This window comes from Sturnira hondurensis, unplaced genomic scaffold (assembly GCF_014824575.4).
Source record: "Sturnira hondurensis isolate 20B ecotype Veracruz unplaced genomic scaffold, ASM1482457v3 Scaffold0006496, whole genome shotgun sequence".
In the NCBI taxonomy this organism is placed as follows: domain Eukaryota; kingdom Metazoa; phylum Chordata; class Mammalia; order Chiroptera; family Phyllostomidae; genus Sturnira; species Sturnira hondurensis.
In genome coordinates this window covers 13,619,277-13,630,145 of record NW_028079127.1, presented here as the reverse complement: position 1 = coordinate 13,630,145, position 10,869 = coordinate 13,619,277, and the positions used below count along the sequence as shown (strand labels likewise).

At 54.6% G+C, this 10,869-nt stretch overlaps 1 protein-coding gene across 3 annotated transcripts in view; it reads right to left on the bottom strand.

Moving 5' to 3' along the window:
* Positions 1 to 10,869, bottom strand: part of RBM33 (RNA binding motif protein 33) — an 80,584-nt gene that overhangs the window by 34,498 nt on the left and 35,217 nt on the right. For all 3 annotated transcript variants that reach the window (XM_037049501.1, XM_037049502.1, XM_037049500.1), the window contains exon 9: positions 10,320 to 10,378. In XM_037049501.1, coding sequence (XP_036905396.1) covers positions 10,320 to 10,378 — 59 coding nt within the window. The remainder of the gene's footprint in view (positions 1 to 10,319; positions 10,379 to 10,869) is intronic.

Sequence of the window (10,869 nt, the reverse complement as noted above, 5' to 3'; positions counted from 1 at the left end):
CTGCAGCCGCCACGTTCTTGCCCTGGTCTTAAAAGTCAACGAACCAGGTGCATCTGCACCTGGGTTCCACTAGGTAACCGAGACAGAACACGTGTTAACAGAGGACTTATTTGTAAAACGTAGCATCACCCTGCCTCAGTTCCACGTACCTTTTTCCTCACATATACACATATTTCAAAACATGTTTTAAAATCACATTCAGACGGTTCCGATGATAAGAAATAAGTGGCAGGGAAAATGAAGGTAAACCCGCCTGTCCTCTGGTTCACAGCAAGGTCTGCCTGGCCACCCAGCCTCCAAACACGCAATCTGACCACGAATCAGCAACGCTCAGCCGCAATAAAACCCTCTTCCATTGAAACAGCTGTTTCAGGCGATTTGGAACAATTTCGATGAATACTTGACTGTCCCTCTTCTGGGGGAGGGGACACCAGGAAAGGATTTCAAACAGGGAGGTCCAGAGGGACAGGAGAGGAGTCACTAAAACAACCCACAGAGAGCAGTGCAAACCCACAGACCAAAAGTGCGCTTCCGAGATGCCGAGAAGGCGCACACCGCAGCCTGAAACCCGCTACTGATGGAAAAGGTGTAGGAACCGCTGAAACGTACATCTGTTAAAAATGAGAAAGTAGGTAGTTTCCTTGCGTTTTTCACTTACAAATCAGTACAAAGTGACACCTATCTGAAGACAAATGAAGACATTTTCAGCCTCTGCTGTGCTCTCTGTGACTGCTGTTCCCACACAGGAGATGGCTGGTCCCCTCAGCACCCCAGCGTGTGAGAAGCCCCCCTGCAGTGGCCGTGGGGCACGTGCTTCTGCTGCCGTGGGGGCAGCCCACGGGAGTGGGGCCTGGGAAGCACCAGCTCCGTCCCTCCACGCCCCCAGCATCGCAGGGCACACTGAGAGACGGCTCCGCTGCTGCGTCTGGTCGGACCTCTCACTGGAAGCAGGAGCGGCACACCCACGCCCGGGCTGAACATACCGGGCTGCCGCGCCGTCAGCTACAGCTCTACTGCTCACTTCTGGTAATGACTGTGGCCTTGCTCACAATTAGAAGATGCTTGCAAGAGGCTCCTGCCTTTCTTTCTTGACTGATAAACGTGGTTTTCTTCATTACTTAATACATGAAGCCCCTCTGGTCCTCGCTGCTTCCCTTACTGGGCCCTTACTCATAACCCACACCTTCCCACAACTGCCCAGGGATTGCCCTGCTTTTGAAGCAGCTGCCACTCGGGCTCTGCATGCCCCACCCCCCGACCCCGCATAGCTGGTGCCCCCCCCCCCCCCACTAGCTTTCCTCATTGCAGTGAAGCCGAACGGGACTGCAAAAGCAGCCGCTGCCTCACCGCAAGCAGAAGGTCTGCCAGGGGCAGAGCCCGGCTCTGCCACGGGTGGAGGGGAGCAGAGCGCTCTCTCCCTGACGCCCTCACTCTCTTCTAGAAAAGGGACCTGCCGAGTCAGGAGAAGGAACTCAGAGAGACAGACTGGGGCGGTTGGTTCTTAGTAAGAAGTGCACTCTGCCTGAGACCTGGGCACATTACTTCCTGGGTCTCAACGCACTTTCAGGTTTCCTGGGAGATAATTTTAAATATTCTTAACTTCTGAAGACATTTTTGGTATTAAAATGAAAATAATGGGATCGCATATCTTGCCCCCTGTGCAACGTCAATACTGCCAGGTCCCCAAACCATCCTGCCTCTCACTAACCCACGTGCTGCCTGACCGCACACACGGGCACGCAGATGTCAGCAGTCACACGTAACCGGGGCCTGGCACCCAGAAGGCACCCAGAGGCACCATCAGCTCCCACGGTCACTGAGCAAGTGCCCAGGCCTGTTCTCAGGCGCAGCCCTGAGCCCGTGGCGGCCCTCTCTGGGCCTTGGGCCCCAACCAAGGAGCAGAGAGAGTGGGCCGTCCCTCTCTCCTGGGAGTAGGTGGGAGAACGAAACCACCAGAGTGGACTGGAAGCTCACTGGGCACCGTCATTTTACAGGGCACCGTACGGGCAGCATCCCACCCTAAGAGCACGACACACCGCTTCTGACAGTCACATGTTCCTGCAACCTCTCTGTGCTCAAGCCAGAAGCCTGCACAGAGAAGGGGCCGCTCACCTCAGCCTCGCTCTCCCGGCAGCTCTCAGCCCCGGCCCATCAGTGCCTCTCACCAGCGCTCCGCCACGCTCAGCCGGGCCCCCTGCCACAATCGAGAATACCAATGCCTGCTCAGTGGCTGGCTGCCCACAGAGCACTGTGGGCTGCGAGTGCTTTGGGAGGACGTGAAGGAAGGGAGCCAGAGACAGGGAGGCCCAGAGAGCAGAGACCCTGCTCCCCAGGGTCCAGAGCTGGGGAGCCCTGGCCCACGCGCAGTGCACGGGGACCCGGAGGGCCAACAGGCACCCACCCAGCCTGCCTCTCTGCCTCACCTCTAGGACCGACATCACTGAACTGGCACCACTGCCAAGTCATGGAGAGGAAGTGAGGGGACAAAGAGTGCCTCCCTCACCTGGCAGTCCCCACTTCTGAGGACCAGGTGCTCTCTGAGGAAGGATGGCCGGGGGAGAGCACGGGGCACAGAGCGGGGCCGCTGAGCGAGGCCGGACACAGGTTGCAGTCGAACCACGACTCACACACCTGACACGCTGCATCTGTCTCAGACGGCAGTGCCTAGGAGTGACCGTTCACCTGCATGTGCAGTGTCACTTAACAGAGTCGGTCCTAACAGGAAAGATGGACCAGCAGGGAACAGGGAGACACAGAAGTCTGCAGGGTCAGAGCAAGGGCAAGTCCAAGCTCGAAGTGGGCGGCCCCGTCGGACCCAGGAGCACCTGCCCAGGGGGTCGGCAGAACTCAAGGACCTGCGCACAGAAGCCAGTGGGAACACTTTAAGCTGCCGGACCCTGAAAGCGGTCTGTCCCGGAGAGCCCTCGGCGCCGCCTTTTTGAAACAGGACCCCCCGCAGAGCAGGGGCCCTCAGCTCTGCCATGCGTTGAACACAGACGCCCCCCCATACCTGGTGCACGTCTCCACTGCTCCCACAGTGTAAGGGGGACAATAATGTGCCCAGCTAAAAGCCCCACACCCCACCTGCAAATAGGGTCCCTAATAACATCACAGAACAGCTGTACCACCCAGGACACCCCCATTTTTACGTAAAAACGAAGAAGCCTGGTGCTTAAAGTCACCATTAACCCAAGCTTTTGTGACACGCAGTCTCTACACACCCCAGCTGACCAAAGGCTGCACTCACGACAGCGCGGCCCCACACGGGCAGTGGCAAACCTGGGCCCAGGGAGTGCCTCTTCCTTTAAAGAGAGACCCGACCCGGGTGTGCGGGGCGGAAGGCACACGACCCAGCGCTTTGCGGTCTACAAAGAGCTCGAGGCTGAACCACGCGTTCAGACCCTGGGTGTACCCAGTGCTCTTTCTTCGGTGGCCCCTGCTTCTGCCAGGACCGACCTGTCTTCACGTGACGCCAAAGAAACGGTCATTCCCCAGTCTGACTCGCTTGGCCTCAGGAGGTCCTCTGGATGGGACCATTCATTGCGTAGCGGCCATCCTTTCACGGTGTAAAGGCTAATAAGTCACCAATTCCCTCTGTCAGACACAGAAGCGGTTTAAGACTGTCCGTGCCTTGTGAAGGCCTCTCTTAACAGAAGCTTCGGCACTGATGTAACTCTTCCTTTGGGGGGAAAAAGGCCTCTTTAATCCTTTCAAATAATTGCTGTTTTGCTTTTCTTTATATCCCTTTAAAAATCCAAGGTAAGAAGTTATCGTTCTCTTTCACATAATTCTTACACAAATTGTACCTCCACTCTTTTGCATCTCTTGCTAATTACCTGATGTTATCTCCACTAATCCTATTGAGGAAGAACTGATAACTCCCCTTACCAAAAAGACAGAAACTTTGCATAAATTGCTCAGCACAAAGTCCATCATACAATACAGAGAATAAAGAGCCTCTAACGGCTATTCTATGACTTATCAGTTCCCCTAAAAGGGTCAGTTGGTCTAGTTTAATAAGACTAATTAAATACCTTAACAATATCATTGAAGCTTCATGAATCTTTCAATAAAGTACAACCTTCCTCTACATGTTTCCATTTCTTAATCTCACTTAAAATGCAGAGAGCTATACAAGAAACCACAGACACTTAAGAAGGCCTCCCAGTTAATTCTGATTAAATGGGCTAAGTGAAAAGAATGAAGCCCACCAGTGACCCCGATGATGGAAATCACTGTCCTCTATGAAAATGCTAATCCTCTTACTCCCAGGTTCCGCAGACTTCCCTCTCTCAGGCAGGCCCTCCTGCAGGCCCCGATGCTGTGTGCGCCCCGATGCTGCGTGCGCCCTGGAGAAGCCGAGCCCCAGGCACCGCGCGCCAGGCACCGCTCTGTGAGGGGGCGGGAGGCCCACGGGACCTCCCCACACAGCGGGAAGACTGCGGGGGCCACTCGGGCGATGCTGTGCTGGGAGCTGCAGCATTTCCACTCAGCTGTGCCAAAGCACTGTTTCTGGCACACGCACTAACGCCGATATTTACGCTATTTCACAGAAGAAAAGCCCTCTATTCCTGCAGTTCACCCCCCACCCCCGTTCTCCCACGACAGCCTCCCAGTGACAGTCTCCACACAGCAAACATTTCTCCTTCACCACCTAGTGATGGTCACAGTCCGACAACAGAGGTGACTCAACCACAGAACCCCAACTGCTGCCCAGCTTGCTGAGCTGCAGGTCAGTGCTGAGAGGAGGGGAGGGCACAGCACCACGGAGAGACCAGGCTGTCCTGGTCCCAGTCCCACATACTGCACCCAGTAGGTGGTCCTCAGCAACTGCATCTCCCAGACTCAGTCCCACCGTCTGCGCAGTGGGACAGAGGACGCCAACCCAGATGGAACACAGGCCTGCATAGAGCCTGGGTATGGCGTCCACTCGGGATGTCCTCACCGCCACCGACCTCTGGCACCCACACTATGGGAGAGGAGCCCATTCACCAGGACTGATGACAAAGGAGGCAGTGGTTCTGTCAGCTGGGGCACAGTCTGCAGGCTGGGACGCCCTCCACAGACGGTGTCCCCAACAGATGGCCCGCAGCCCCACCCTGACCACCTGCAGACAGCCCTGCTCACCAAACCCAGCCCCAGATGCTCGCGGCAGCTTCATGACAGCAGCCCCAGGCAGGAAGTGATCCCAGTGCTGAAGCAGGGGACAGACGGACGGGCGTGCCCACAGATACAGTGATGCTTACTGGTGAAAGGGGCGCACCACTGACAGGTGCAGCCCAGTGGGTGCACGCGAGTCCCAAGTGCACCACGCTAAGTGGAGCTACAGGATGAGCAGGACACGTGCCCCATGGTGCCAGGGGCGTGACGAAGCCCTGGGCCCAGAACCCAGGGCAGAAGCTGCGGGCTGGGGGGAGGGGTTGACAGCCAAGGGGCTGCAGTGAGGCTTGCGGGGGACGGCACTGCTCCCCACCTTAACCGCGCCAATGACACACCTGCTGAACCCACAGACTCGGAGGCCAGGACTAAGTTTCTTAGATCAAAGAAGTCCGATCTTTTGGGACACAGCGTCCAGACACTTTATAACAGAATAAAGCCTCTTCCAAAGTTTACCTTAAAAAATGTATCTAAACAGAACCGTGGGCCTTCAAAAACTCTGGGAAAATAAATAGTAAAAAGCAACCAGTGTGCTTCACAGGACACGTCCCTAGAACCGACAGTTCTGAGGCTTTGGAACCTCCTGGTGAGAGCATTTTACCGGGTGAGCGATTGGATCCCGGGGGGCAAACGGCATTCAGTTCCCGTCTGCTCCTCACGGCACTTCGGACCCGCACTACGGACCCAGCAGGCAGGGTTTCTGGGAGGCTCTCATTTCAATGTAACAGTCTCACTCAGGCAGAGCACACCAGACAGACCGCCAAACACGACACAGTGCAAGTTTACCACGGGGCCAAGCCCCTCAGGGACTGTGACTCCCACGGGCCACCCCCCAGCCTCCAAGTGACCCAACCCGGCCCACCCACAAAGTGTGTGCAACGGGACACGAGGCCAGCATTGGGGCACTGCAGTGAACGAGCCCCACACTTAATCGGTGCAGCACAGCGTGGGGCTGTTCCTCTTCCTGCTGCAGATGGGAGTCCACTGATACGATTAAACTTGATGGTGTGATGACACACGGTTATCACGATTAATCAGAAACCCACCAGCAAATGGAGGATGGTGGGTAGCATGTCACCTGCATTTTAAACTGCGTTCTCTCCATGCAAGTCTGATGTCTTGACAGCTGGAAAGGCCTCGCCCGAGTTCCCTGCTCCCACCCCTAGATCTGATAAAACGCCCATCGTCCCCTCCCCACCGTCAGTCCTAATAAATAGGAGGCACCGCAGGCAAGTTTGTAACAGGATGGGTTCAAAAGAGAGCCTGTGTCCGAGATGGAAGGGAGCCGGGCTCACAGCTGCACAGACCGCCGTCGGAAAGAACGGAATTGGACGCAGCAGTCTCACCAAATGCAATTTGCATGGAATGCCACCTAGAACACATCCAGGAGCTGTCAATCACCGCCATCTGGTCCCAGGCACCCTCCGACGCGCACACGCACACACAGACACACACACAGACTGCACTCAGACCTACCTGCGAGTGCTGGGCCAACACAGGAAACACCCATGGAAATCCCACTCACTGGGTCTACCTCAGCAGAGATGCAGTGGGCAAGAAGACGAATTTAAACAGAAAAGTCTTCTTTTAATGTGATTTTTAGTTTTAATTTAGCAAAGATCACTACGAAATTACTCAGCAGCCAAACTAATTGGTACTTAACTGGCCCCTGTTGAAACACCAGCACTTCCCAGCACTTCCCAACACAGCAAAGCAAGATCAATGGCTGGACGGCTCTGGAGACACCGGGTCAATACCCTCGCCCACGGGAGGGCCTGCTGCACTCCGCCCAGCAGCGCAGGGCACGAGCCCCCGCCCCGGTCAGTGACCTCTCCAGGCTGCGCTGTCAGGGGCTGTGAATGCAGACCTCAGTGTCACTTTTGAACGGGTAGACTTCAAAAACAACAAACACCTCCTGGAAGACAAGCACGCAACTGGAAAGTCTACCTAAGGGAAGGGCTTTATGTTAAGAACAAAACATTAGAAGGGGGCCTCTGTGGAACATGGACCCACGAGACTCACCTGTAAAACAAGCAGCGCTGGGAACTGGAAACAGAACTCAGACACAAGGACAGGGTCTCCGGGTCAGGCTGGCTCGCCTCTGGGACTTTCAATTTAGAAAGGGCAGGTATCAGCACCGAGCCCGATTTCCAAGCACACCAGTTCTACAAGGAGAATTTCTCAAGTTTTCCTAAGACTGCCAAACAAAACTGACGTTTAGAAAGCGAAGCTGAACGCTGCCGCAGAAAAGGGACACGGTAGCACCACGGACAGCTGTGCCCAACGCCTGTCCAGTGTGGGAACCTAGAGGCCCTGCGCTCCCTGCCTGCGGCTTCTACTCTTCAGTGCGGACAGAACCGAATCACTGCAGCGCTAAACGCACGGATCCACGCATGTGTCCTTGAAAACAACAAGTGACCGAGGACTACACACCCTCTGGACACCTCCCACTGTGTGCGGTTCCCAGTGAAGAGCAGGAGCGCTTGCTGCTCTGCCCCTGTGTGCACGTGGTCAGCTGCTCACCTGCCCCTCTGGGCACAAGGCCCAGGTGTCCCCTGCACACAGGATGCCTGGGACTCCCCGGAAGTTTCTCTGCAGACATGAACCCAGTGCTCACGGAAAGAGGTGAGGCTGCCAACAAGAGGACCCCTGTCCCAGGAGTGAAGGGGACTCACTGCGGGGCTCATGCCGAGACAAATGGGACCCCGAGGACCTGGCTTTTGCTGCCCAGAGTTCCGTAAAACTCAGACATCCCAAAGCTGAATCTACCGTCGGCCTCCTGACCTGCTTGATCAGTGTGCGTGTCGGTATGTGAGTACATGTTTGACAGAGCAAGAGTCAGTTCGGGGCACAGGCACCGAAGGACCAGGACCGAGTCCACAGGCCCCGCCACCAGGAGGCCATCCCCAAGGGGCTCTGGAAAGCCAAGAGCCCCGGTCCCCTACTCCTACAGCTCTACTCAGGGAAATGGCCTCGAGGGCCATGTGTGGGCCCTCCCCAGGGTCTGGGGACCAGCGCTGTGCAGAGCACTTGGCCCGCAGGAGAGACCCACCAACACAACGCCACGTTCACCGTGAGGGCAGCGCATTCAGTCCAGCTGTTAGAAGGAACGAAAAAGTACTACTCCAGAACGACTGCATGAGCGAGACACCAGAAGGTGAGCTAGCACGAGCCCCCATCCCAGCAGTACTGGTGGGCAGTTTAAAGGGCAACCGCTGCCCGTCTGTAGTGCAGACCCCACACCCGTCCCTCTTTCTAAAGGAGACCGGCTACAGAGACAAACTGAGCTCTGGGCTTCGAGACCCCAAGCCCCTGTAACCAGCTAAGACCCAGCACCCGGGGCTGAAGAACAGCCTTGCGGTCAAGGGCAGTGGGCCCCGGAGCTGAGGGAGCACCCCTTGGGCCATCGCGCCCTGCAAGGAACGTGCGGCGCGACTGCTCACTCCCAGGCCCGAAAATAACACCACCCGACGCGGCTCTGCAGCGACCACCCAGAGCAGCCCTGCGCCCCGCGGCTGCCGAGCTCAGTCTCTCGCTGAGCGCTCTGTCACTGCCCTCCTGCAGCGAGTCCACCTAGGCCTACAGTGTCACGGTCACGTCTGCCCGACAGGGAGATACAGGTAGGTGAAAACTGCAAGTGGGGTTCTAATCTTACGTGAGCAACCATGTTTTTGCAAAAACCTCAATTACATACAACATTACTTCGTTCTTCCTTCAACTACAATTGCTCTGTCATCATGTCGATTTTTTCCTACAATGCCCATTTTTGGAAGTCCAGTAATGACCCCACACAGACGCTCATGGCCCTGGCAGGCACTGCAACGGACAGGACTCTCCAGGCGCCAGCTGATGCACTGCTGCACCAGGGCGCTGGTCCGATACCCGAGCGCTCACAGGCTTGGTCTAGGGCACAACGATTCATAGGTGCACCTACTGAGACCAACAGTCTGAATAGGGAACTGTACAAAATAAATATCACCTGACTTTTAAAACATAGTTTTTAAAACTTGAGTAATTTAAAGAAAAAAAATTAGTTAATGTAAGGGAATGATATCAGTAAAAATCAGTTTCAGAAACCACACTGTAATTCATACAAAATTATTACAGCCCTGGCTGGTGTGGCTCAGTGGATTAAGTGCCGGTCTACAACACAAAAGGCTGCTGGTTCAATCCCCAGTCAGGGCACAGGCCTGGGTTGCAGGCCAGGTCAGGTCCCCAGTAGGGGATGCCCAAGAGGCAACCACATATTGATATTTCTCTCCCTTCCTTATCCTCTGTTTAAAGTAAATAAATAAAATCTTTTTAAAAATTATTGCAAATCGAGGAAGTTTCTAAAAACTCCAAACCTTAAACCCAATACTGATTTCATTTGTGAATAATCATCTCGCTATGTGTCTAGATCCATCATTAAAACCTTCCGCTGAATTCCATCCAGAAACGCATCTGCTGAAGCATCAAAGCTGGAGCCGGATCTAGGCAGCTCGCGAAGCCCAGGCTGGCCGGCTGGAGCAAAACCACATCTGTTTCACATACAAATCTCACTGAAGTTTCTGGCTCGGCCCGTGTCTTCCCACTGTTCTTAAAAAGAACATGTCCTCATTGATTCACTAAAACCGTGAACCAACTATAAATCAAACCCAAAATTCAAATAAACCGAATTTACTTAAACAGATACAACTATTTATGGATATTTTCCTTCTAGTTAAGACATGTTAGAAGAATGAGTATTTAGAAGACAAAACCTTCCTTTTAAAATACAAAATCAACTGCCATTAAGACTCCCGAGGTCTCTTTAAAAACAAGGAGACCTCATCAGCATTCCCCAGAACAGCACGCACACGCACGCCCGCCCACCGGCACGCACTCTGCCGAAGCAAGGCTCCTCACTTAACATCAGGCAATAATAAAATCCAAATTCACGCCATGTGAGATGCAAGGCAAGCCACCGATGACTCTGACGCAACAATTTTAGTTAAAACTAATTCCATTAGGAAAAATCCACTGACCTGAAGCTTTTAACATTTTCCACTGCAAAAATTAAAGTCGGTATTTGCACACTCTTAAACCTTGGTTCAGCTGGACCCCCCCCCGCCCCCGCCGTGTGTGCGGCACTGGCACCCCTAGTACATGTGTGCTCAGCGCCTGGGGTATTAGCAACTCACCGGGAATCGCTGGGGTCCCACAGCAGGTCTCGGCTGGCTCGGCACGGGCAGCAAGGGCACTGTGGAGAGACACCTGGCGTCACAAACACGCTGCACTCACTCGGACCCGCGGCCCCAGCAAGTCCACGCCGCAAGTTTGGGGTAAAATACACACAATGTGCACAACATAAAATACACTGAGTTTTCATCGAGGGAAAGCAGGGCTTCTGTCTTCACACAACAGCTCCGGCAGAAGCTTCCATTTCACAGTGAACTCCCACTTAGAGTTAAAATATTTTGCAACCAAAGAACCACCTACTGTGTTTTTACAGCCCTGCCCGAGCAGGTTACCCAGGTTATCCGATCCCAGGCCTATCTTCCTGCTCCAATCAACTACATACACACTGAAATCTAAACCCTCTAGAGCCACGAAGGATGAGCGGGGCCGGAAGGAGAGCGCAAAGCAGGCAGAGGAAGGAACAGAGAGCCCGGGACACCGGCACACAGAACCACCTCCTGTTCCGCCTGTTCTGCAACAAGCAGAACCCCCGGCTCCACCAGGAGGACGGTG